The sequence below is a fragment of the Seriola lalandi genome, unplaced genomic scaffold, assembly GCF_002814215.2.
Source record: "Seriola lalandi dorsalis isolate HSWRI2012SDOR001 ecotype SW California unplaced genomic scaffold, Sedor1 jcf7180002054791, whole genome shotgun sequence".
Classification (NCBI taxonomy): Eukaryota; Metazoa; Chordata; class Actinopteri; order Carangiformes; family Carangidae; genus Seriola; species Seriola lalandi.
Genome location: NW_019525344.1, coordinates 134,361 through 161,633, shown reverse-complemented (window position 1 = coordinate 161,633; position 27,273 = coordinate 134,361). Strand labels below are relative to the sequence as shown.

At 39.1% G+C, this 27,273-nt stretch overlaps 1 protein-coding gene across 2 annotated transcripts in view; it reads left to right on the top strand.

Annotated features, from left to right (window-relative positions):
- vldlr (very low density lipoprotein receptor) overlaps positions 1 to 27,273 on the top strand; it is a 61,400-nt gene that overhangs the window by 32,598 nt on the left and 1,529 nt on the right. Inside the window, exons 7-19 of one of the 2 annotated variants that reach the window (XM_023425600.2) lie at positions 438 to 560; positions 1,462 to 1,584; positions 3,590 to 3,709; positions 5,865 to 5,990; positions 7,678 to 7,849; positions 8,666 to 8,890; positions 9,002 to 9,120; positions 10,496 to 10,635; positions 12,400 to 12,541; positions 13,457 to 13,606; positions 21,423 to 21,482; positions 25,838 to 25,915; positions 26,582 to 26,751. In XM_023425600.2, coding sequence (XP_023281368.1) covers positions 438 to 560; positions 1,462 to 1,584; positions 3,590 to 3,709; positions 5,865 to 5,990; positions 7,678 to 7,849; positions 8,666 to 8,890; positions 9,002 to 9,120; positions 10,496 to 10,635; positions 12,400 to 12,541; positions 13,457 to 13,606; positions 21,423 to 21,482; positions 25,838 to 25,915; positions 26,582 to 26,751 — 1,748 coding nt within the window. The remainder of the gene's footprint in view (positions 1 to 437; positions 561 to 1,461; positions 1,585 to 3,589; positions 3,710 to 5,864; positions 5,991 to 7,677; positions 7,850 to 8,665; positions 8,891 to 9,001; positions 9,121 to 10,495; positions 10,636 to 12,399; positions 12,542 to 13,456; positions 13,607 to 21,422; positions 21,483 to 25,837; positions 25,916 to 26,581; positions 26,752 to 27,273) is intronic. The other variant, XM_023425601.2, reaches the window with a different exon arrangement.

Genomic DNA, 27,273 nt, shown 5'->3' with positions numbered 1-27,273 from the left:
TACCTTCACAGCTCTCCTAGAAACAGACCGTGAACTATTGTTTAATAGTAAATGACATGTGAATGACCTGAGTACAGACATTCCCTGAATCAGAGAATACCGACTAACTGAAAGAGAATAGATGTAAATAGGGAAAGTCCCCTCACATCTGTTCAGTTATTTCTAAATTAATCTACTGATAAGGATACAGTCATTAGTCTCATCACCAATTATAAGAACCAAAGCTGATGTCTTGTTTGGTTTTTCAGAACCACAGTGCAAAACAGACAGAAAAGCATCAAGTCCTCACATCTGAGACATTTGGAAGATTGATTGAATATTAAAAATTGCTGTTTGTTTGACTTTGGTGATCAGCTAATTGATAAATTGTTTCAGCAGAACTTTGTAATTGTGTAACACTGTGTGTGTCTGTGTGTGCACGTGTGCATCCTTGGCAGCTGTACGTACCTGTGGACCAGATCAGTTCAAATGTGATGATGGAAACTGCATCCTGGGCAGCAGACAATGTAACGGTGTCAGAGACTGCACCGACGGGTCAGATGAAGTCAACTGCAAAAACAGTATGTGCTTTGTGTGTGTGTGCAGCTTTACAGATTGCTTTTTTTAATTATCCTGAGGCCATTGTTGGGTGGCAAGGCTTTATTTTTTAATTATATTTTAATTTTTGTTTTTGACATTTGACCTCAGGCTTCGTGTGTGTGTGTGTGTGTGTGTGTGTGTTGTCAGTGTAGATGCTGTAGACATATAAATGGTCTTTGATTATTTTCTAGTTGTATTTTTACCAGAAAAATACAAATTATAATCCACTTCAGGTTGTGCATTCACAAAGCAATGCAGGGTGTTGTGATTGATTTTTATTTTTGTGCTCATCCAGGATATAAATGTACCAAAAAAAAAAACGGCTGGTTATTTTGTTTCCTTACTTTTGTTTTTGCACCAGTAGAACAAAAACATGGGTTTGGAGATTTTAAACATTGATGAGTTTGTGGCAGATTCTCACTCAGACATAAGAGAGAAATTTTCCCTTTTTTAGTTTTTAACACAAACTGAAGGATTAGACTGAGCAGAGCTTTTATTATGTTTCTATAATTATAGCAGCTTGTTTTCTCACACACAAGCCTGTAGATAGTCTACAGTCTCACTTGCTGAAGTCCGTATGGAATTTAAAGATTGTGAAGCTTTAATGAATCTGTCAAGTAATAGTTTGGCATTTCTTAAAATGTGGTTGTTTGCTTTCTTAGCAAGAGTGAGAAGAAAAGATCGATACCACTCAATTGTGTTAAATACGAGGATAGATCCAAGAGGAAATTAGCTTAGCATAAAGACTGGAAACTGCTAGCCTGGCTCTGTACAAGTCAGAACAAAGAAGTTACTGTAGGGAGGTATTACATGTAAATAATAAAGTGTGTGTGTAAGCAGTAACGGCTCTTCACAAGTAAAATTCTGTGCATCTCTCCGCAGTGACTCAGTGTCACGGGCCAGAGAAATTCAAGTGTCGCAGCGGTGAGTGTATCGAGATGAGCAAAGTGTGCAACAAGGCCCGAGACTGTCCCGACTGGAGTGATGAGCCCATCAAGGAATGCAGTGAGTAATAAAAAAAAATAAATAAAAAAAAAATCTGCATCTTCCAAAATTTCTTCATGCTAATCTAAAGTAATTTGTCCATTTTTACTTATTTTGAAGACTGTAGATTTTGGTCTGTGAAAAATAGAGCAGATCTTCCCCAAATCTGAACTTGGCAAAGTTTCAGCTTTTTCTGTCAGTTTTATTGATGTTATACAATGTCAAGTTTGTGTGGAGGAAAATTAGCTCATGTTTGAATTGTCCTAAGTTTTCACCAACATCATCACTGAGCTGTAGCCTGCTGATCACAGCAGCAGGCTACAGCTCGAGTGCAGAGTAATGTTAACTCTAAACCAAAGATTGTCCTCAAAGGTAAGACACCTCACTTGGTGATTTTCTGAGCACAATGGCATATTTGTATTGATTATAATGTAACCCCCGATTTTCCTGTTGTACGTACTCGAACTATTTCTTTGGCAAATGTGGGAAATAGTTGAAGAGATGCAGAGTGGTGTGCTTACGCAGGAAAGACGTAGACGACACTTCAGATACTTAAGATATTCACATCTGAGTGGAAGAACACATGAGGATTAATCAGCATGTTTGATTTTTGTGTATTTATGATATTTGCGTTAGAATCAGTGTTAATATGAATTATCTTGTAATATGACCTGGGAATAATCCACAGTATGTGTCTACTGTAATCACTAAATGTCACTTGTTATAAAGTCTTGTAGCGATTCCCCAGCTGGCAGCCCTAAATGTCGGTGACATGTAACTATTTGAGCTAGAAATATTTAAACTGTTTCCACATTTCTGATTCCATATAAAGCAGATGCTTTACACCAAAGCAAAAAAAGAAGAAATAAGCTCCAACACTTAGATTTGTCTAAACAGGTCACGGTTCAGGAGACAATCTCCAATGTGTTGCTCTGAGGGCAGAAAGGTGCCAGAGACAAAAAGGGTCAAACTACATGACATTTCTCTCTCTTTTGCACATTTATGCTGATAATATTTGGATTTTTACATGAATCCCAGCTCATGCAGCTTTAATGTGTCCTGCAGTTCAGTTCTAAATAATTCTCTTTCATGGATCAAAGGACTTGGCCAGAAGTGATGATGCTTTCCACAATCAGAATACTAAACATCCAAGTCCAAACCGGTCTACAGTTCAATCAGAGAAAAAGATTGACATATCTTGACGTATCATGTGAATAATCAATTTAATGGCTGAAAGAACTCCAAAAATCTGAACATTATTCTTTTTATTTTCAAGTGTAATGTTGCCTGTTTTGTTGAATGAAAAGGAGGAGACATTTTCTGTTATCAAAGAACATGGGGAGTAGTGTACTGCACTGTGAAGCTGTGTATCTTTTGTATATTATCCAAAACAACAAACTAACTGCCAGGGTGTCAAAAGGAAAAGGTCTGTTCTTGTTCTTTCTTCATTAGAGGAGACGGAGTCAAATTCTAAACTTTCTATCTTGTATTGGGGAGCTTGCTGTCCAAGTGCAACTTTGAACAGACAACTTTTTTTTATGTACACTCTTTCTACCTCTCACCTGTCTTCGAGGTTCCTGTAATGACTGAAAGAATGAGACGTCTTGTTCAAACAGACTAATTAGTTTCCTTTCAGAGGGTGTCTGGGCAACAGGATAAAGAGCCAAGACATCTGGAGTAAGCTAGACCTTTAAGCAAAATAAAGTAAACTATGCTCCGTACACTGCTGTGGGGAAACTCAATCAAGATAACCCAGTTACACCCATCCTGGTTACCAGTGATGTATTAACCACACTGAATAAGAATAATATTGTCACAATTATGTCACATAATCTCTGCTGTGTGGCTTTATGGTCAACACTTGTCAAACCACTTTTTAACTTAACAGTCGATCAGATACATAAAATATCAAAAATGTACCTTTTTCAGTAGTAGAAGATTCATACTGGACCTACCGTACCAGCATCAGTTTATATCCAGGTTGATCTGTGTTTAATCTTTCTCTCTTTTCTTTCATGTGCTGCAGATCTAAACGAGTGTCTCCTGAATAACGGAGGCTGCTCTCACATCTGCAAGGACATGGTAATTGGCTTTGAGTGTGACTGCACACCTGGACTGCAGCTCATTGACCACAAGACCTGTGGAGGTAAGTGGCCTTTACATAAGAGCCATTTTGGATCGCTACAGGCGGCTATAAATGTAAAATTAGATTTTGTGAAAACACACATCATTTTACTAGTTAGCGTTATTTACCAGCAGTTGTATTAAGGCTTTTGTGTCTCTAGATGAATTGTGTCTGATAAATTGCCTCAAGTCCTGCATCGATTTTTGAGGTTGCATGTTTTACAGAGGTGCAATGCTAAATAGGTGGATCACTCTTTTAATTATACATACACGAAAGTCAGAATTTACCTCATACTTCAATAACGGATTTTACGAGATTCACAAACATTAAAATTTTGGACCTTATGTGAAATTGAGCCCCTGAACCCAACAGGGATAAATTAATTTCGGGGAAAAATCCAGAGGATAGCAGTCACAGCCCCCAGCACAGCCCACCTAGACCTGCCGTCCAACCTTGTGGATTTGGTTTCTCCAAGTGTTTGCCTGAAATCTGCTATATATTTATTAAATCTCTATTGAGGACTCTTATTCGTGACTAGACTGGATTCACTAACTCACATGCCAATTATCAAACTGTAGGAAACATCTCAAAGAAACAACATAAGGTAATTGGCATAGACACAGTTGAATTGAAGTAACTGTACATCAGCACTGTAATTATTCAGTCAATTACCAGAGTCATAATGATTTCCTGTGCATCTAAGCAAACAGGAAAGCATGACTAGTATAAGGACATATTTCCAACAAGCTGCTGATTTCTAATAACGATGAGAAAATGATCTTAAGGCTAAAGGCCCAAAGTCTGTATGTGTCCTCTGAGTTCCTAGTAGCTGAGATCCAACCAGAGACCCAATAACATTCAGCCTAATCAGGTCAGGTCCTGTCCCATTTCGAGGTGTGTCAATATGTTCAATACCCAAAGGATCCAAGTGAGTGTACAGGTCTGATCAGCAGCTACAGAAAGAGCTTGTTTGTTCAACCAGATTTTAGATTTAAGGGTTCACTTACTTTCACGTACCAGCACTGTGAATATTAATGGTTGTATTCAAAAAAAGACGTGACTAATTATAAGTATTGTTTGTGTCCTATTAGCTTCAGCACATTTTTTGTCTGTACTTGTAACTTAGATGAAGATCAGATCACATTTTATCACCAATTAATGCAGAATACCATTTAATTCCAAGGGTTCTCATACTTTGCCACTGTATATTGATCTGCTTTATAATCAAGAGACATGGAAGTCTCACTTTCTACAATATGGGAGTTTCTAAACCTCAATCTTGAAAAGTAGATCTGTGAAAATGGTCAGCTTCAGACTTCACAGTTCTCAAAATGAATCCAAAATCAGGTTATTTACTTGCATGGTTTGAAAATAAATGATTGACTTATTTGCTCTTTTACATTCAATTTAATGAGTATGTATGGATTTTTGTTCAACACTCTGAGGGACGATGCTTCACTATATTTGTCTTTCTAAGAAATCACTAATCCAACAGGCTGGGTCAGACTGGGTCAGACCTCAGTAGGCTGGTTGTGTGAGTTATAGCCAGTACATATGCTTATTGAGCACTTCTGGCCTCTGAAGGGTTTAGTGTGTAATGTGATCGGCTGTGTTGTATTCTTTTTTTTCTTTTTTTTTTCTAAAAGCTGAAATTCTCTGTTATGTTCAGGAGGCACTGAGCCGACAGTTTTGTTATGGAGCCAATCTTGGCCTCAAACGCTGCTTTGGATATTGGGAAATGTGTATAATCCCATCTAGAATGAACCCCACTGGTCGCACAGTGGTGTTTAATCTACTCCCGGATGTAAAATCACAGCTAAACTCCATGAAAACATCCGAATATTTACTTTTAATTCTGATGAGAGCATTCTGGCAAAACATCAACAGCAATTAAAGCTAGGTTTAATTTTCATTTTGTGTCCCCCAAGCTCACATCAGTTGAGTAAGAATCATAGGATTGTTTCAGAAAAGTAATTGTTTTCAGAAACACAAAGTATAGTATATTTTTTGTGCAGACAGGTTTTCAACCTTTGTTGCAGCAGAGCAGAGTGCAAACATCTGATTACCCAGATTGAAGCATTCAGTAGAGCTGATTAATTAAACATGTCAGATACCAGCTGTTTTCCTCTGCCCCACCCCCTCCTCCTTCTCTTCATCTCCCTCTCTCTGTATGCAGACATCAATGAGTGCCTGAATCCCGGCATCTGCAGTCAGATCTGCATCAACCTGAAGGGAGGATACAAGTGTGAATGCCACAACGGCTACCAGATGGATCCAACCACTGGAGTCTGCAAGGCTGTTGGTGAGTCAACAGCTGGGAACACAGTACAATATCATCACCCCTCAACCTTAAAGATGCACTGTGGTGAACTAGTACTGTTATTTTCTTTCTTTTTGTCTCAGGCATATTCACTTGGTCTCTTCTCAAGAAAACTCAAAATACAGTAGAATCATACTGTGCAAACACGCACTGTATTTTTAAGATTTCCTTAATCATTCAGGAGCACTGCAGGGAGCTTCACTTCACCAAACCACTGTCCAGGCAAGACTTGACTCTAAAGTCTAATAGATTTTTTAGAGAGGTGTTGATTTAGTTGTGTGGTCATTTTGGAGGCTGTAGTTTGTGGTGCTTTTCAACTGTATTGAGTCATACTGATTTCTAATATTTTGTCCCCATTTACCAATGATGGTAGACCAAATGTAAACTAGTTTCCAACAAAACTGAACATTGTGACTTTCATAAATGTAGCATTTATTGCAATGCTGTTGTATTAGACTGCAGTTTTAGATTGGTGAAGTGACTAAACCAATAATTGAGAGTATAATGCAGTTCTTCCATTCATCAACAAATCCTGGAAAATAACAAAACCAAAATTTCTCCTCTTTCTTTAAATGTGTGCTGAATCTTGATTTTGATTTTTTTTAAAAGAACATTTATGAGCCACTTTTCCTGGGCTACCCCCTGGATTTCATTTTTCATATAGACTGTCCTAATTGTTACTTTTTAAATAACACCACAAAAAGAAATGTGTTTTCCAGGCTGTTGAAAATGTTTAAAAGTATTTCTGTAAGAGAGGGGTCCTGCAGAGACAAAATCATGTTCAGCATTTCATTTTCATTTAATAAGAAAATGTCATGGAGAAAAATGTCAATAAATAGACCTTCTTCAAAACATAGCAGAAAAAATACACATGTAACTGATGACATGAAAAAGATCTGTATTCCATTTAAATAAGCTAAATAACAGAGCCATTGTCAATTAAATTTGTTGAGTTCAGTTGAGGACTTCTGTTGCATCTCTCCTCCTCATTTCCTATAATCTCTCTACCTCCACTACCACTATCTAATAATTAATAAGGATAATAAATGCCTTTTTTGACAATCCATCTGACAGGATGAGAGCTACTGGCCTCATACACACTGAAGTTATTGAATTACAATTGTAAATCTGAACAAAAACACTCCACCTCCTCTTTCAGTGACAGCAGCTGGAAAAATAAGAGGCAAATACTAAAATAATCTCAAGATCTAGAAATAGACCACTAAAAGATAACTCTCTCAAATATGATCAAAAAGGCTCAGGAGTTGTTGCTCAGCTGGAGATGCAGATATCTGTCTCTAGACTGGTGATCATGTGCTATTGTCCCTGCAATGAAAAGACTTTTTGTTGCTCGTTGACAAAGACCATCACTGTATCGTCAAGCATGTTCTTTTTTCCAAATAAATTAGCAACAGATCTTATAAACCCTTCTTTAAATTATAATTCATCTTCTGTCATACCATAACCATATTGATTCCGGGTGAATAATAGAAAAGAGGCCACACACTTTTAACAGCATGTTTTAAACATTTAATAAGGCCAGATCAATCAGAGATTGCAGTGTCCAGCATCAGTAAGTGGCACAGAGAAGCCTGAGCCACATTTTAAAGAGATGAGCTGTCAGATCAACCTTCAGCTCCTCATTTAACAAAGTGTTTTGTGTCTTCAGGTAAAGAGCCCTGCCTGATCTTTACTAACCGCCGTGACATCCGTCGTCTGGGTCTGGAGAGGAAGGAGTACACTCAGATTGTGGAGCAGCAGAGGAACACGGTGGCTCTGGATGCAGACTTTGACCAGCAGATGATCTTCTGGGCTGACCTGGGCCAGAAGGCCATATATAGGTATTTTACACCAAACATACAGCCACACAGAAGCATGCACAGGAACACAGCAGAACAGTTCAGGACTGGAAAAGTTGACAGTTCAATACGATTCCATAGTTACATTCAAGTTTGCTCAAGACTTTGCACAAGACTTTTTTGTAGCATCACTAGTGCTGTGTCTCTATCCATAACATCATTCCTCATTTAATATTTCACTTCATGGGTCAGTCGTAACTGTCCTTCAAAATTAATGCTAACATAACATGATAATGCTTATACCATGTTCATGATATAAAAAAGGCCATTGCAGCGATGGAAAAATTTCCCTCATGTAATGACCTAAAATACTGTGTATTAACAATAGAGCACTATATCCATTAAGTTTAGAATTAGTTGCAATAAATTTACAATGGATTTGGCTGATGTGAGGCATCCTTATTTGCCTGAAATTATCAGAGACGTCCATGTTGTTAAACACCAAGTTGGATGTTTCAGATCTTTGGACTATTTGAGACGAGATTTGTTGTTAAGACTTTGCCCCACATAGTTCAGTGGAAACTAAAACAGGAAGAATTAATGGAACTAATGTGGTCATGTGATAATTAAATTGATGGATGTTTTACTTGTGGCACTCTTTGGAGAGTATTTGAATATTAGGAGCGGCCCTACATCCAATTTCTTGTGTGGCCAAGGTCTCCCAAGTTTTTTCTATAAAACACCTATTTTATGAATTATCGGCAATGGAGATATTTAAAATTTGAAGTTTAGATTAATATGTTGGACAGTTCAATTTGCATTTAAGTGACATAGTCTCTGTTCTTTACGTCCTCACAGCACCATGCTGGACAAACGAGGGGACGTTGGCACCCACAACAAAGTGATAGACAACGTCCAGACTCCAGTGGGAATCGCCGTGGACTGGATTTATAAGAACATGTACTGGTCTGATCTCAGCACCAAAACCATTTCTGTAGCCAACTTCAACGGAACCAAACAGAAGGTCCTGTTCAGCAGAGGCCTTAAAGAACCGGCGTCCATCGCTGTGGATCCACTGTCTGGGTGCGTGGAAAGCTTGGGTTTTGATGATGTCAGATGAAAGCCTTGTATCGCCTATTGACAATGCATATTTACAAATGTGTGTGTATATACGTGTGTACGTTGGTCCTGTAGGTTTCTGTACTGGTCTGACTGGGGGGAACCTGCCAAGATTGAGAAATCTGGTATGAATGGAGTGGACAGACAGGTTCTGGTGGCAACAGACATTCAGTGGCCTAATGGAATCACTCTCGGTAGGAACATGAACACACACACACACACACACAAACAAGAGCCTATGAGTCATCATTGTCCATGACGTTGCTGCACATTTTCTCCACTGCCGATCCTTCCCTGGTGGAGTTGTATTTTGCTTCCTTTAACTAACATGTTTCAGCACGTAGAAGACTGTAACTGACACTTTTAGTTGCAGAAAAATTGTTTTAGCAGTGAAAGTAAAATTGTTCCTCTGTTCACTGCTTCTTTTTCAAATGCCACTTGATCCAATTGCAGTGCTTACAATTCTACCTGCACTTCCAATCCTTTCAGCACTTCTCCTTAATCTCACAGTTCAACTCCTTCCAATATATACATTTTATCTGCTACTTACATGTTTGTTCAGTTCTTGCATTTCAACTGTCACTTCAGCTTTTTTTCACTGCTTCACCCTCAACTGACACTTCAAATCCTTCATCCAATTTGACTTCACTTCAACTCCTTTTAGTTCTTACATTTCGTCTGCTGTCCAACTTCTATTCAGTGTTTCTGTTTTCAACTGGCACCTCAACTTGTTTTAGTGCTTAAACTTCATTTATTAATGCCGTTCAAATCCTGTACATTTCTTCAGCTCCAGAGATCCACACTTTTAAGAGATTTAAACAGTTTCATGATTTTAATACATTTTGTGGAAGTGAGCACACAAAATTTTCCTCAAAAAGTGGAGAGTTTTTATTTAGGTAGCATTTTTATCTGCCCATTTCATAAGCTCCATTTGGTAATGAAGCACATACACAAGGCTTCAAATGAAAATGTGACCCAAGTTGAAAATACTGAAAAATGCAGCTTAAGAACTTAATCATTGTTCACCGTGAGGATCAATAAAGCCCCAAAAAATCCATTCTTGTGTTAAGGAGTAGTGAAGTTTAAAAAAATAAAAAATCTGACACTTGACCACATCATATAATCAAATCTTCGTCTTTGTTCAGCCCATTCTCTTCCTGCACTTGCATCCCTTACACTGTAGAAAACCATTGATTTGTCCTTGTTAATGAAATGTTGTATTGATTTTATTTTTTCTCTCTTCTTCTCTCCTCTTATCTCTGTCCTCCATGCCTCATCTGTCTTCTGTACTTTTCTTCTTCATCCTTTCACCCTCCTATTCTCTCCCTGGTCTCATTTCCCCTGTCCAATACACTTTTATTGGTTGTTCATCTGGTTCATCTTCATCCTTGTATCACTCCTTTCTTTCTTACCTTGTGTGATTATTCTTTACCTCCTGGATTTTTTTCCTGCCCTATTTTCTTTCCATTCATATTTCTTCCTCTGTTATTTCTTCCATCATCCTTTCATTTCTCTCCTCTTCTCACCCTCTCCTCTCCTGTTTCTTCATACACGTCATCTTCCTCCCAGATCTGATCAAAGGCAGGTTGTACTGGGTCGACTCTAAGCTCCACATGCTCTGTAGTGTCGACCTGAACGGAGACAACAGGAAGAAAGTACTGCAGTCCTCAGACTACCTGGCTCATCCCTTCGCTCTCACTGTTTTTGAGGTACTGCAGCTCAGTTGTTTTCATACTGTTTAATATGCACTGAAAATAAAGGTCATACACACGCTATGATGGTTGAGCTGATTATAGCTCCTGGTCATCCTGACTGGTTTCACTTGGTTCTGAAAATCAGGAGATAAACTCATAGTGTGCTGTTTAGTCTTTTTTGTCTAATTGTTTGTATGCTGGTCCAGTCGCTGCCCATCATTCTTATTGGGATTATTAGGGGTCCAAGCAGCAAATGCTTGTGCAGCAAAAACTACTGGATAAAAACTGAAAATTTCACCATCCTATCGCAGTTCAGTGTTTTTCTAATGCTTCTTTGACTCTTCTGCAGAGATTGTCACATAAATTGGCAAGACAAACTTTCCTTATGATTGTTTGTGTTGGTTAAGTAACCCACAACAATTTGAGTTTGTGCCTAGCGACGTCACTCTAATCAGTTGGAGTCAAAGTCTATATGTTGTTCAGTGTGAAGTCCTCTGTAATACATGTGCACCTTTCTGACTGTCAATTCCAAAAGAAAATATGTATGTTGGTGGAAATGTGTTTAGTACATTTCAATAATATTGTCACTCTATTTTAAGTATTACTATAATTTTAAGTATTTTATATTAAGTACTAACAGTGATATCTGCTGTTTAAAACCTGCACTCTTCATATGTCAAGCTGTCTGGTTGAATCACAGAACCATGAACATGTGGCTCTCTTGCTGTCTCCCTCACCTACACCCACTCACACAACTGCTATCTCACTCTCACATTCTCTCACATTTATTCACATGCAGGCAATGTGAGATGATCTCTGCTAAACAGTGTACTGTAATACTCCAGTGTATGGAAAGCTTTTTCTGTCTGTTCTCACCGCTTGCAGTCTAGTAGCTACTGAAGGGGGAAAATCCTCTGTGCAAGGAGTTCAGTTTTTTTGGCGGATAAACGTGTGAAGACGGGGGTTAGCCTGACAACACGAGCAGTGAAAGATATTGAAGCTTACAGACTAAGTTAGAGCATCACCTAAATCAATAGAAAATCAAAGAGGAGTGAGTTTCATTTGACAGGTGGTCTCTGCAGAGTGCAGTGCAGGAACACAGATGGTCTTAGCACACAGATGGCTGCATTTGTGATGTAGAAGCTATAGATGGGAACTGATAATATATTATTGCTACCAATGCCATTATTGATTTTATTCTTTATCGATTCCAATAACGATTCCTGAGCAACTAATGGCACTAATGTTGTTATAATGTAGGATATTTAGCTTTGGTTACGGGCGTATTGTTTGTAGAAATCACTTTCTTTAATTCAGATAAGAGAAGAAACTTACAGAATAGATTGTTGCTGTTAGTGTTAATTGCATGAAGATAAAAATTAATTTTCAAGTTGTGCAGGATAAATTACATTATATCAATATTGGCACCATGGTGAAGGTGTTTATTAAAACTGTGTCAGGGTTCTTCAATCTGCTGCAAGTAACCATGACAACAATACTCATGATTTATGGTTATAAATTCTGATGGCTCAATCAAAGATGCTCATTTATAGCCAAACAAAGATTAACAGTTTTCTGTTGTTTGCCAAGTGGCCTTTGATAACGCGTGATAATGCACTCTCGTATATCGTAATCTAGAAAACAATGGGCTGATCATGGCAGCAGTTTGTGCCGTTTCCCGTTTTCTTATATTGAGTCAGGCTCAGCATTATATCTGTTGAAGCTTTCATCTATTACAGTAATAGAGACATGAGCTGTATTTTTGCATCTTCTCTCCAGGATCGAGTGTTTTGGACAGACGGCGAAAATGAAGCCATTTACGGTGCAAACAAGTTCACAGGCTCTGACGTGGTGACGCTGGCCAGCAACCTGAACGACCCCCAGGACATCATAGTCTATCATGAGCTGATCCAGTTATCTGGTAAGAACCTGATGGGAGGGGGTGCGAGGAGGAGAAATGAACACAAAGAGGTGGAACGGAGAGACATTAAGGATCTCTGAGCTGGAAAATCTTCTTATTCATCAGAGTCCTGCAGGCTCGGTGACATCACAGCAACCTCAGGGCTGATGTTGGACTTTTTTGTTACAGTAGCTGCTGCTGTGAGTTAATGAAGGTTAATGAAGAAGTTAATCAGAAATTACTGTAATTACACACGATTCAGGTACAGGGTGTTGTAATGCTAATTATCCCTGTAGCTGTAATCATGCTACCGTAATTGATGCAGGTCTACCAGCTTCTGACATAATTTACTAGAGATTAATGGAGGGAAGGAGCCGATAAGATGTAGCAACATACCAGCTTTGTGCTTCTTGACAAAATATCTCAACTCAGGGTCTGCTCACTAGGTTGTTCAGGAAGCTTTTAATCATGTACATCAAACACATGTACAGTTCCTTAACAACTGAACAAACTCCATCTGTTGATTAAAAACCATGTGATTCGATTGAAAGCTTCTTGAACAAGATGGTAAGTGGGCTTTGAGTTGTAGTGTAGATCAGATCACAAGTCCTGCAACTCCTTCAGACTGCGCAGATCAGATTATAGACTTAATATATTCTTACAAATATTAAAGTAGAACATTTTTGAATACTTTTTGTTAACAAACACACACATATTCTATACATGGCAAATGAAAGAGGGTGTTGAGGCTTCATGCTTATGTCAGTGTTTTCCTGCACTAACTAATGATCTTCTGTGAAGCACCAGCAACAATTTCACATTATGATTCATAAGGATTAATTTTTGTGTTAAAAGGAAAAATATTACTTAATGTAGCTTCAATGTACAGATTTTCTATATGTCTGGCAAACTAATGAGAGCTGTTGACTTTGACAGGAACTAACTGGTGCACAGAAAAAGGTGAAAATGGAGGCTGTAGCTACATGTGTCTGCCTGCACCGCAAATCAACAAACACTCTCCCAAATACACGTGTGTGTGTCCGGAGGGGCAGGAGCTGGCTGCTGACGGCTTACGCTGCAGACCTGGTGAGTCACAACACTACGCTGCAGTCGATTCATTTTTTGGCATTTCATTCATTCATGGTTCCTCCCAAACCTGAAACAATATGGTACAAGGTATAATCTGTAAAATTTAATATTTCTTCACTCTTCTAATTTCTGACCCTCTTTCTGTAATCAAAACCAATACTATGACTGCAGTAGCACTCACAAATTTATCTGCTGTTTGCTTGCAACAATCATTTGTGTGATCTGCGTACAAGCATGGCTTGCATATTGTTTTTGAGAAACAGGCCGCAGGGCTTGTGAAGATGTCATTCAGTCTGCTTTAATAATTTTAAATCCTGCATGGACACTGTAGAGCTGCATAATGAATCAATTTAAAATCGAAATATTGATTCAGACTCGTCCACAACCTCATGATGATTCTGCTCCAGAGAGATCTGTCGCAATACACCAAGTCCAAATTTTTTACGAGTTGCATCACCAAACACACAGACTGTGGGGCAGAACGTAAAACAAATATGTTGTGAGAGATGTCACATGATAAGAACAGATTTACGAATACAGGAACCAAATTATACAGAATCAAGGAAACCCTGTCACTGATGGTGAGGAAGGAAAATACATTCATCAATTTCTAGATCTGTCAACAATTGATTAGATGAAATATTTTTGATTGCTTTCCTGAAGAATTGCAGTCTCACTTTTGAGTAAGATGATTACAGGTGTCATTTAATCCAGAATTTTTAAAATTTTAAAAATGCATGTAAAAAAAAAAAAAAAAAAAAAAAAAAAGTTGTTGCTCTTGATATACAACTCCATGTTCATTTGTGGAGTTTATAGAAGCAAAACTGGAATATTTCAAGAAAAGGAAGAATGTTTTAAATAGAAACTGAAGGAACTAAGAGCTAAATATAACCAGTAATCCATCTGACTGATTTGCCACTGTCTTAAGGTCTCGTGTGGGTTGCATCATGGGAAAATACTTTTAATTTTGTGGTTGGGAGAGTATAAATCACATTGCGGTGGTTAAGACAGCAAACATGGTAAACACTACAGTTACTATGCACACAAATGCATGTTTGAAGGTGAACCTGTGCATTCCTCTCTGCTTCATCTTCCCTTTACTGTGCTGCTTGTCTCAAATGTGGCTCTTCTTAAAGAATTGATTAGAAAGAAAAGGCTAAAGGTGGCTAGGCCTTCACAGGGGAACCCCTAAAAAACACAGAATCAGTTGTAAGAAACAGAATGAATTCTGTCTAATTCTCTGCGTTAAACTGGCTTTTATGAAAAAATAGGAGTTTTGTCACTCCCTCCTTTTTTCCTCTCCTTCTCAGACACTCTAGCATGTTTCCTTGATGTGTGTGTTCCCTGTGTGAGTCTTGTCTTCTAACTGTATCCACGCCAGCCACAAACCCAGCTGTCTGTTTGTGTTAGTAGTCTGACAGCTGAACAGTAGCTGAGTCAGTTGGTGTTGTGATCCAGTTTTCAGCGACTCTTTGGCAAGTCTCAACACCGTCCTCCTTCACATCTCAGCTGCAGCTCTGTCTCTTCCTCCTGTGTTTGAAAGTGTCTTTGTTGTCTCGTCCTGACAGCTGAATTCCCGACGTTGATTCCTCTTCCATCTGTTCTTGTCTTCTCGTCGTTTGAGGCCTGGTCTGAGCTGTGTTGAGTTCTCTGGACTTGTTGAGTGTGATATGATTGTGTTAGGGCAATGACAGCGGAATTTATGAGGCACCAATATGTGACTGTTGAACATATCATTCTAAAACCATGGGTATTAATCTGCAGCTGTAACAGCCTCCATTCATCTGGGAAGGCTTTTCACAAGGTTTTTGAAACCTGGCAGCAGGGATTAGCTCCCTGTGGCTGGCCTGACTCGGTCGGCATTCCAGTTCATCCCAGAGGCGCTGGATGGTTGAGGTCAGGGCTCTGAAGGCCAGTCAGGTTCTTTAACACCAAACTGTTGAGACCACATCTTTATGGAAAAAGCTTTGAAAAGTGTCCCTGTCATGTTGAAATTGGAAGGGTCGTTCACAAACTGTTGACAAAATTAGATGTATGTATGTAGTAGCATTAATATTTCCCTTTCCCTTGGGCCCAGACCAAACAATAAAAACCAGCCCCAGAACATAAATAGGAAATGGGTCGCCTTTATATAGTGCTTCTCTCGTAACAACCTCTCAATGTGCTTTACACATAAAGGTCACATTCACCCATTGACTTGTAAAGGGATGTCATGATACCAGAAATTTTATAGTTGTATCAATACCAATAAAATTCCACCTTTCTCGTTGCTAAGTTTGATACCACAGTAAAAAACAGAGAAAAAGGGTGATGCCCATACAGTATGCTAACCTACCTCCATATACTCAGTGTGCAAGCAGGAGGTTAAATTGACTAACAAGGTGGTATGAAAATGTTACTCAGTTATATTTTGACAGACTGAACAGTGAAGGTGGCAGCCTGCTAATGTTGTGAGCTGTTGCTATGTTAGCCTAAACAAGTTAACATTAGCCTTTGTAAATAATGCGTGTGGAGCGTTGCTACATCAGATGTCAGCTGACACAGTGGACAAACATTTCAAATAACATTTCAAATAACATTTCAGGACATGAACATTTTGATGACTTGTTAATATAAAGTGAAAACAACAGAGATTAACTCACCCTGAATTCTGCGTACAGATCCAGATGATCCTGTATTTGAGCTGTTTAGATAAGTTTGAGGTGTTTCCTCCTCTCATTTGAAATGCTCTATGCACATGCAGGCGTTTGGTCAAATACAAAATATCTCCCTACAACAGTCTTTTTTTTGTTTTTTGTGTCTTGCAAGTCGCGGTGCCCCTGTTTCTCACCCGTATTTGTCGCTGCCATTAGTAGCTGGTACCCAAGAATGAATTTGAGCATTCAAGGCAAAAGTAACAAAGTACTGGTTTGAACATATTACTTCCAGAGTTGGACATGAGATTTACTGTGACAGTATGAATGCTTTCAGAAATGAAAATCAAACTGCAGTCCTGCTCTCCATAACTTTTTCTTTGTTGTGAAAAGGTCGCTGGGAAGCGCTGTCTTCTCTCTCTGATCTGTTCTTCTGCGGTTATTTTGTCTCAAGCCGTCCAGCACCTTTCTTCGCTCCCACAGATTAGCCTTTTCATACTGAAGCAGTGTCAGATAGGAACCTGACAGCTGAATCCACTGCACATACTTTCCTAATTGTGCTCAAACTGTAGCGCGAGACACTGGTGTACACAAAGCACTGGAACATCTCCCTGACAACTGTCAGCTCCTGAATGAAAGTCTGCCTAGTTAAACTCTGAGGTTTTCTTTAGGACTTGTCGTCTTTTCTCTCCTCTATTTCCAAGTGAGAGCTGAGTCTGTTTCCAACATTTCTTGACAATTTTTCTTTCCTCTTCTTTCAACTTTTATCTGCAGTTTTACTCCATTTATATTTACTTCATATTTGTCTGTTTCATGTTGTATATCTGGGACTTTGGTTGAATCTTTGGATCTCTGTTCAGTAAATTAACCCTGACCGGTCTCATGCAGGGCAGCATGTATTTACTCAAATGAAGGATTTATTTTTCTCACACCCATATGTCTTCATGTTTTCTAAATTTATATTTGTGGATCCTACCATTTTGGGTTGTTGAAAGGGCACTGCTGTGCTTTTCTTTGCTTTTGCCCTCAAAATTTAGTGCTACTGTTTTTCAAAAGATAATCCAATTATTTTCCTTTTTACCCTAAATCTTTAATCTTTTCTACCAGACAAAAATGCTGTAAATGTAAAACATGTTGTAAGTTGTAGTAGCCAAAGTTTTTAGTCATGCTAGTGGCATGACTCTGTGTATGATAATGTCAGCCAGTCAGTCCATGTGTAGTTTAAAATGAAATGTCTCAATAGCTGTTGGCTGGATTGCCATTAAATTTAGATCAGAGATTCATGTAACCTTCAGGATTATTTTTTTCATCACTTTAGTGATGCTGTTATTTTACCTGTCCAGTACTTTACTTTGACTGATTACTTGCAAAACTGATGTCCAATAGCGTCATGTGTACTTTAACTGCCAATTAGCATATATTAGCGTGCTATCATACACTACCCTAAGAAAGTAAATACAGTAAACGTTATGCGTGCTTAGCATCAGCATGTAAATATTGTCATTGTGAGCATGTTTGCATGCTAATGTTAGCATTTAGCTCACAGAACCACTGCACTGGAGCACAGCCTCAGACTTTTATCATAATTTATTATAAATTTTGGGCTGCAATGGCTTTACAGCAGCGTTACGTTTAACACACTCTTAGTTGGAGTGTGATGTAGGAGCGACATGAACACTGGCACGGCTTTACGGAAGAAATGGGTCATGTAACACAATATCAAATTATATTGATATAAATAGTATTGTCTCATTCTATATCTTATTTCAAAATATACCAAATATGTTTATATACAGCCAAGGGTTAAGTGTCAGTATGCTTGGAACAGACTAGTTTATATGACATGTCGTCCAACCACATCTGAAGGCAAAAGTGTTTATAGCTGTTTTAATTGGCCACACACAAAGGCGGGGTGTAAAGGCTGCTGTCATAGAAATGGGGATAGATGCAATAACCCTACACACATGGGAATAACAGTGCGCACCATTAAACAGTCTTTCTGCAGACATTCAGTGTTGCCCACAAAAAGTCACTGGTGTAATTGTGGGAAAACTGAAAGAAGAGAGCTCAAACCCTGCTTTGTTTCTCCTGTGTTCATTTGCATAACTGGCCAGTCGCACTTTGATATTGGAAAGGTGAGGGAGAAGGCTGACACCTTTAGGCTGTACCTGTGTTGATTTCACCACAAGGAGAAGATGTCATACAACATGATGAGATGAACTCTGTGTCAGTCTGCCAGCTCTGCAGCAGGTTTTACAGCCTGCCTGCTCCACAGAAATGTAATGGTCTTCATATAATGAACGTCCGTGCAGCCTGACTCACCTCCTCGGGGGCTGTTTGGGAATCTGGAGCTGCCTCCAGGCTCTTTACAGCCGCTGTGATGACTGAATGTAACACCCAGACTTCCAAGATGTGTTTTTTATGCAGCTTGAGTGCTCGGTGTCATGCATGGTGTTTTTCTTAGCATGTGATTCAATGCAAACTTAATTTTACCCAAACGCATGAGGCGTGTTTGTGTGTGTGTGTGTGTGTGTGTGTGTGTATATATATATATATATATATATATACACATACATGTGAGTTTGGGAGAGTGCGACTTTTCTTGCATGCTCAGGTTGTTTTGTGAGTGTCTTTATGTGCATGTCTGTTTCTATAACTGTTTACACGCCTGTCTGTGTTTCTGGTACTATTTAACAGTGAGAATAGTGTGGGAGGGGTTAAAGAGGGATGCCTGTCGCTCGCTGAATGCTCCTCCACCTTCCTCCTAGTTGGGCTGCAGCCAAAGGCCTTGTTGCTCTTTACTACACCTCCAGCTAACATATTTATCCCATTTTACAGCCGTTGCAGCTGGACTGAACAGAAACTGTAGAGCATTGTGTGGTTGCAGCTTTGACCGGCTCTAATCTTGTTAGTGAGAGAAGTAATAAGCAATGCTCCTCACTTCAGGGCTGAACCTGAAACTACCACAGAGGGATTCATATAACAGTCTTAAGAGGCGACTGGGGAGTGTTTTCCTTCAGACTGAACAATCTCAGGCTGAAATAGGTTTCAGGGATTTTCTGACACTGTTTGGACTCTACTTAGTTCCACAGATTGTTTCCTAAGATATCAATCGTCGTCATCCGTCTATAAAAGTCACTTTTAGATTAAGTGGCTTTGCAATTAAGCTTTGTCAATATTTTATTCATGCTGAATTCTGAATTAAATATGCTAATAAAGCTCAAATCCTTCCCAATTCCTTACTCTATGTATTTAGATTTACCTTTCAGCAGCTTTTAAAGTTACCCTGTGATGTAAATAGCTCTGCTAACATTTAGTGTTTCACACCAAAGAGCGCTTTCCACTCGAAGGCATGTCAAAAGTCCTGTCATCCTTGTGCCTGCATCTTGCTGCCTCCCTCATCTTTCTCACAGAATTGTGTGCCTTTCTTTGTGTGTCTTTGTAGACTCAATGTGATAAATTGCACAAATTCTCATAACAGCACTCACTTTGATAGTCTCTCCTCAAAGGCATTCATGGTGTTGCATTGTGTTATATACACAAAAATTGACAGAAGTAGGTCATCTGAAGAATGAAAATAGAACTTCAGAGAAGTAGGGTTGGGGATCGTTTCAATTTCTGCTTATCAAATCTGGCTTTTATGAAATCTTACTTCTGATTCCAATAGTTTTTTGTAAAGTAAAAAGATCAAATATTTCAATAAAAAACATTAGTATAATCATGGTTTACTGTAGACTATAATGTTAGTTATTCTGTCAGCTGTTTCTGATGTGATATGACACAGGAAAACATCAAATAAAGCTAAAATCCATGGATATTGCTTTGAATGACCCATTATCAATGATGCATTTTGCATAACTAATGGAGGAGAATCAGCTGTAACAAAAAAAAACTCCTTCCACAAATCTTGTCACCTCTCAGTGACATCCTTTCATTTTCTCGTTGCTCATCTTCCCCATGCGTGACACAAAAAAGTCAAAGGACTTTCTGTAATACAGGAGGGTCTCTGGGGATGAACTGGAGGTGGAGGGGTACGCTCTGAACTCTTATCTAAGAAAATGTATATTAGAATAATGTGTAGACATTTATATACCTTTTTATATTAAAATGTCAGTCGTGTTTTTATACCTCTGAGTGAGACATTGCTACTGTTAATGTTAGTTGTATCTATTGTGCCTGGGAGACCGTGTACAGCCTGTGCTCCCACTAGGGAGCTGAGTAAAGTCTTGTTAACTGCTTCAAGTCATGTCACTTGAGTCTGTGATTGAAAAGTTTGGGGGAAAAAAAGCCTGAGTGTGAGGAATTAGAAAGAAGTAAGTTTTCCAGACCTCTGTAGACTGCTGCTCATCTCTCTTTGAGGCTAGGGGCTACTTTGGCTGCTACAAGCATAACGCACCCCAAATTCCATCCTAACTATCGGCGGCTGAGATGCATTGTGGGTAATGTTAAATCAGAGGAGTACTGTGTTTGCCATTTTTGTGTGTAATCATTTTCTGTTGATTAATGAGTTAATCAGTTGTTTCGGCACTAGTATAGTTTACAGTAAGCAATGGCTGTGGAAACTGCTTTAGTCTGTGCTTAATGTTGTTTTGTTTGGCAGTAAGCATGATGTGCATTCATTTCCAACTCCTACACAGCAGACCTAACGGCCCTGTGAATATACAGTAAACACAACAACACTGCTGTGTGTGCTAATCAAGGCTGCATTGATCTGCCTGTAAGGATTTTACTGTTGCTGTTGTCCGTCCTGATTGTAGACGCTGAGTACGACATGCTGATCAATACAGTTTACTGTGCATTGTAGCTTTAAACCTGGAAATTGCTTGTGAATGTTGTCGCCTCACTTTACCACTGTTTGTGTGCATCTCGCTTGTATGTGAACTGTCATTATAAAAGCAGGAAAATCATATGTTGTCTTCACTTATAGATGTAAGGCTGCTGCTGTACATTGTAGATGGTGCCATGATTGTTTGTCTTGTCTCTTAGCTTGGTGATGGCTTAGCTTTACTCGCTGAAGAAAAGTGGATCCTGCTTTCATCTGTCGAGCGTATATTAGTTCAGTCTCCTGAGATCTGGTCTATTTTCAAACAAGGCCTATTTACATGTGAGCAGTTTAAAAAAATAAATGAAATAAATAGCTTGTGCTGTCAAAGCATGACTCTTGGCTCTCTCTGTGACAGACCCTTCTACCAAAGGTCCCTCAAAGGATGATGGAAACGTTCTAATACAGCCACCCCCAGGTAAAACCATCAGTCGCCGCCTGTTCTGCTGCTTGTCTCTGCGATGGTGACTTGCATGTTGGGCTTTGTTCAAAAATCAAAAAACAAAGACTGTTCTCCTCCCTTGCATTTTAATTGTTAAACATCTGTTTTCGAAGTGTTTTTGGCTACAGACATAGTTGCAGTTTGTATTGACTTTTTCTTTCCTTGTACACTTGAATCTGCTTTTTTTTTTCTTAATCTGCTGCCAACATTAAATGGTTAACTTAATTGCTTTGCACAGTGCTGTGTGGATTTTAGATTAAATGCTTGTCTTGTCTAGCTGTATCTGTAATGAGGGCTTCTGGGTGCGCTTTTGTGTTTGTTGTTGGGTTATGACACACATTCAGATGTGTTTCAGGCCGTGGTGCTTTTCAGATAACTGATTTAAGGCAGTGTATGCTTAATTTGTGCCACATGGTCTTGAGGTATTGAAGGGGTAATTCCCAGCGGTGCTTTGTTCTGTCCAGTTTTACTTTGCTGTTATTTAAGACAAATTTCTACCAGTTGGATTTGAGCTATAACAAAATATTTCAGTTGTTGATTTTCAAATATCCAAAAAATAACAATAATCTGACTAATGTACCTGTGAAGTTAGGTTGCTGTTTTATAAACTCTTTCAATCCACTTGATGTAGTTTGCTTGAAAAATTGCACCTGTACCTCTCAGACATCTACACCTACTCTTGTTTTCTGTACATCCATGATGACAGTGCAAACACGAACTGTCAGCAGCCTCATCACTCTTCGTGGTGCAGATTCACCAAAATGAAAAGTAACTTTAGGCTAAATAGAAACTGGGATTAAGATGCAGCCCTCACCATTTTCTCAACATGTCAGAAACCACTCCCTCATTCACTTATTCACAGCGAGTGAGCAGTAAACAGCGATTTCATCATCGTTGACAAGTTTATTATATCTATAAAACACTTTGTGGATTGTTGGCAGAAAGTATACTTTGTTCCACTGTGGGGAAATGCTAAATTTCACTCCCTGAATTCAGACACTTAAATAAAATTGGGAAAATGTACAGTGCAATGTGACACAAATAGCGAGTGATTTCAGACGCTGCCACCGACTCCATGCCAACATTTTACTTTCTGATTGTGTTATTGAAAAATTATGGGAACTGTAATGCCAAAATCCAGAACATGTTTATCAACCAAACTGAAATAAGAAACACAACACAAATCGATCTGACTAAATGCAAACAGCCTTAATGTCTCAACACTGCAATTCTTTCCCTGAACACTGACACACTCCTTACAAACTGAAGAGCAGAACCTGAAAATAAATTTATGTAAAAAGAAATATTAAATAGCATAACTATCTCTGACATGTAGTGGCTATATTAGACACATGTAATTTAAAAAGTGGGTCAGAGGGATAGATTTTATTGAGTTTTTTTTTTTTTTGGTTTCTCACCTTTTCTTGCCTTTTTCTGTTCCTCATTGAATTTTCTGTCTTAAAGTTGCTGCTCAATATTTGGTTTAGTTTGGGGATAAAGTATATATGTGCTTTGTGTCTGTCATAGCTCAGGTTTTGGACTTGACTTCAGCTGGATATGGATTTGGCTGCGTTAAACCCTGTAAACATTTCAGAATTACAAGGTATAACTTGTAATTGGTAAACTTGAGCTTTAATAACTTTATCCTAATCCTCTTAATCCTGAAAAAAGCTCTTGGGGGAATGAGTGAAGATGAAATTTGCTGATGAGTTCCTGTTCGTTTCCAGTTACAGAACTCATGACTTTTATTCAGTTTGTTGAACCCCTTGATTTTGTCTTCAAGCCATAATGTTGTTGAAAGCTGCACATATGATGCTGTAGGGTTCTCTGGATGCATCTGTGCTGGATTTTGTTCAATTTACATGTTCTGCTACTGTGCTAGTGTTGAATTAGCTTCCCAGGAAAGAGTACCTGGACAGTAAACCACAGTTCAACATTAAACTCTGCACAGGCAGATGTTTGCCTGCATGCACAGCTCAGGAGCAGCACCTAGTGGCAGAAACTAGGAAGTGACCCAAAAGAACTAAACCACCAAAACCATTCATAATCTCCAAGTTCCACTTATGGTTTGAGATATTAAAGTGTGACTGCTGTGTTGTAGGAAACTGAGTTGAAAAGAAGCTAGCATCAGTCTTACAGACTCATTCTTTTGTATCTGTTTTCTAATTCTGTGATCTCAGCTTTCTGGAGAGCACAAACCCCCCGACCCTGGGGGTCAAAAAGGTTTGGCTGACAGGGTTGGTTGGTTTTCTTTTTGATTAATGCGTCTGTTTTCTTCTCCTTGTATGGAAACTCTAAATGAAGTATCTTCACAGTGTAATATGAAAAGGTATCAAAATGTGAAAACTTGAAGGATGAAAGTCTGGAGAAACTCTTACTCTGTGCTATTTTTTCTTATTGTCAGCAAATCGGATGAAACGACTGATGCTGATGAGTGACTTGTTCCTTCATACCATGAACACACACACACACACACACACACACTGTAGTTTATCACACACTTTTTAGAATCTTCAAGCTCATAGTTTTGGTTCCGCAGAACACTTACTGTATGATTCGGCTCAGCGCCTTCACCAGCCTTGTTTCCAGCAGCAGGCAACAGTTTTCAGTAAACCCACTGTATCCTACCAAACACCAGCAGACAAAATGAAGCTAAAGGCTGAAGAAAATGGAACATCTAGAAGAAACAGATTTTTGTAGAGATGGTGGGACAAAATCAGAGGCAAAAGGCGAATCATCACTGGAGTTAGATTCATTAGGCAGACAGAAACAAACTCTAAGAGGATGATGAAGTTCCTCTGTATCTGGTGGGTGTGTAAATGGGCAACAGTTTGCTAACATGTCTGTCATAACAAATTTATCTAAAGGTGATGCCATGTCAATGTTGTGCTTTGAGCTAAATGTTAATGTTAGCACACGCACAGTGATCATGTTAATAAGCCAATGTTTAGTGGGTTAGCATTCTAACATTTAGCTCTAAAAACAATGTGCACATGGGGCTGATGGGAATGCCATTTGTTATGCCGATATTTAGCCATAAACCAAAGCACTAGAGAAATTAAACTTTTGACCTAATGATGACGCTACAGCGATTACCCTCATCCCGAGAACGACCTGACTGTGTGCAACAAATGTCATGGCAAGGGCTAATTATAGTTGAGATATTTCAGCCTGGACCACCATGGGGGACAGACCAACAGAACAGCATCACTGTGCCTTTTTAACAGGTTTTAGTATTCATAGTTGACATTGTTGGAGCTGGTGAACCACTGTGTGTCATTCATTTTGCGGCTGAGAGCAGTTGAGGAGGCGTGTCGATGACATCACCGAGCCATTTGGCTGCAGACTGACTGGCAGGGAGAACAGGAGTTTAACTAAACCCTTTTTGTGGTTTCTTTGTCCTGAAGTCTCCGTCACTGCTTTCAGCCGAACTGTTTGCCAGTCATGTCACTCACTCGCTGCTGACACCAAAACACTACGGCTTTCTCCCTGAACACCCTGAGTCTGGATAATGTTGATCTTGGAAACAAAATAAAACTCTTCTTTATAAACAGCAATTAAGTTTTAACTTTTAAACTTTTACCTTTTTAGAAGGTTTAGAGCCAAATTGCCAAATTCACACTTTGACTAAATATTTGCAGGCTGATAATTGTGCACTTTTGCATCCTCATTGCTGGTGTTTTGTTCTCTATTTGAGTGATCATTTTCATAGCAAAATATGTTTGCTAGTTTTTTGGGTTTTTGTGCATTTATCCAGTGCAAATAGCAGCAGAGACATTGTTAACGCTACATATTTTTAAAGTCATTACAGCAGATTTTGCCAATATTTTTCTTTTTCTTAAACATAAATATGTCTGTCCTCTTTAAGTGTCGAGTGTGGTTCTGTTCACTGCTGGGAACCCGTTAACACAAAAGTGTCAAGTAATTTTCCATGTGTTGACAATGTCAAGCACAAGTGGAGAAGCAGGGCGTGCCGGCATCTGTTTCCCATTGTGCCCGCATGCATTGTGATCATCTGAGTTGTTTTCACCATATCAGTTCACATAGAAATCTGCTTAGAAGAGATTAACCTGTTAAGTTTTTTTCCACAAAGAGGACGTTTAAACATCAGCTAGACTTGTTCTTCTGATCATGCTGCTCAGTCCAGTAAAAGGTCTGAATCAACAGAACTCATTTCTGACTAAACTCCTTTATTTTTTTCAGCTTGTTAAAATACGTTTTCTCTCAAACTGAACAAGGAGATGACTTAGAAATGCCATCAGTTCATTGTTATTGGTCACAGTCATTGTTTGGTTAAAATTGTTGATTTATTTATTTTGTTTGTTTTCCAGAAGCCAACGTGAGCACATCGATCCAAGTGAACTCCACAGCCAGAGGGTCGGCTGCTGCCTGGGCCATACTTCCTGTCTGTGAGTAGAAGTCACACAGACACTTGCGCTCAGACACATAAGACGCCTGACGGATGAAAAGGTCATGACTGTACATTCAATTATTTCTGTCTAGAACATGCTAATTATTAATTTGTGCACTCGGTATACTTAAATGTTGACTGACAGTAGTAATTTGTAGGTTTAATTGACAATTAGCCCCAGTTCTATGTTGTGAGGAAACGTTTGATGTCTTAGCAGGAAGTAGAAGTAAAATCACAAGATGACACAGGTGAACATTTGTATTCAGCAGCAGATGATGAAACCTTGTGTTTGGCTGGTTGAGAGACTATCCACGACTCTCCAAGATCAAACTGTAGGTCCACAGTGAGTGTTTTGAGGATTTTGTAAATTCGAAACAGGTGAGAATTCATTCAGGTAATTTGATGGAATGATCAAGGAACCCTGGGGCAAGATTCAGTAACTTAAGGGTCGAAATTGTTATTTGAGAGAACAAAGTTAAAATGTACAAATGACCTGACCTGACGTTTGAGGTGATGATGAAATGACAAATTGTTTATATATCAAAGATTTCCTGCAGATATTTACAGGTTTATTTTAAGAAATACACATACACATGTGGAAACCTTTAACCCCAATACTGAAAGTCATCTGACTGTATTTGTGTCCATTTGTCCCTCTGCTCAGTGCTGCTGGCGATGGCGGCAGCGGGCGGCTACCTGATGTGGAGAAACTGGCAACTGAAGAACCAGAAGAGCATGAACTTTGACAACCCTGTCTACCTGAAGACCACAGAAGAAGATCTCAACATCGACATCACCCGGCATAGCGCCAACGTGGGACACACCTACCCTGCGGTGAGTAAACAACAGAACAGCAACAGAGCAAGGGGCATCATGGGTAAGAGAAGGTCAGGAAACAACCTCACAATCTGGATGTACTGATCCCGAAATGCATGTTCATCTCTTAATCAATTAATGATCTTTTTTCAGTTTATGTGAACTGGAACATACAAAATGCTGCACACAGCAGTGTTAGAGCACTGACACCATGTGGCTCTATTATTATTATCCAGGTAACAACAGAATAATCTGGTGGGAAGAGTTTGAGCAGCCGTGCAGCTTAAACAATTTCACCCTGATACAGAGGATGCAGACTGCACGTTAATGACCTCTACTCTCACCCTGACCTTGTGGCCTGCAGTAATCGTAGTGCATTGTTGGCCATCCAGAGAGCACAGATTAAACAGATTAACCTAAACCGTTCAGAGCCACAAGATGGACAAACCTCTGCTGTCACCCTCACAGCTGCAGCAGATGTCTCTGTACGTTCAGATGGACAGAAGCCAAAAGGGTTGAAGTAGTTGCAGCACAATATCT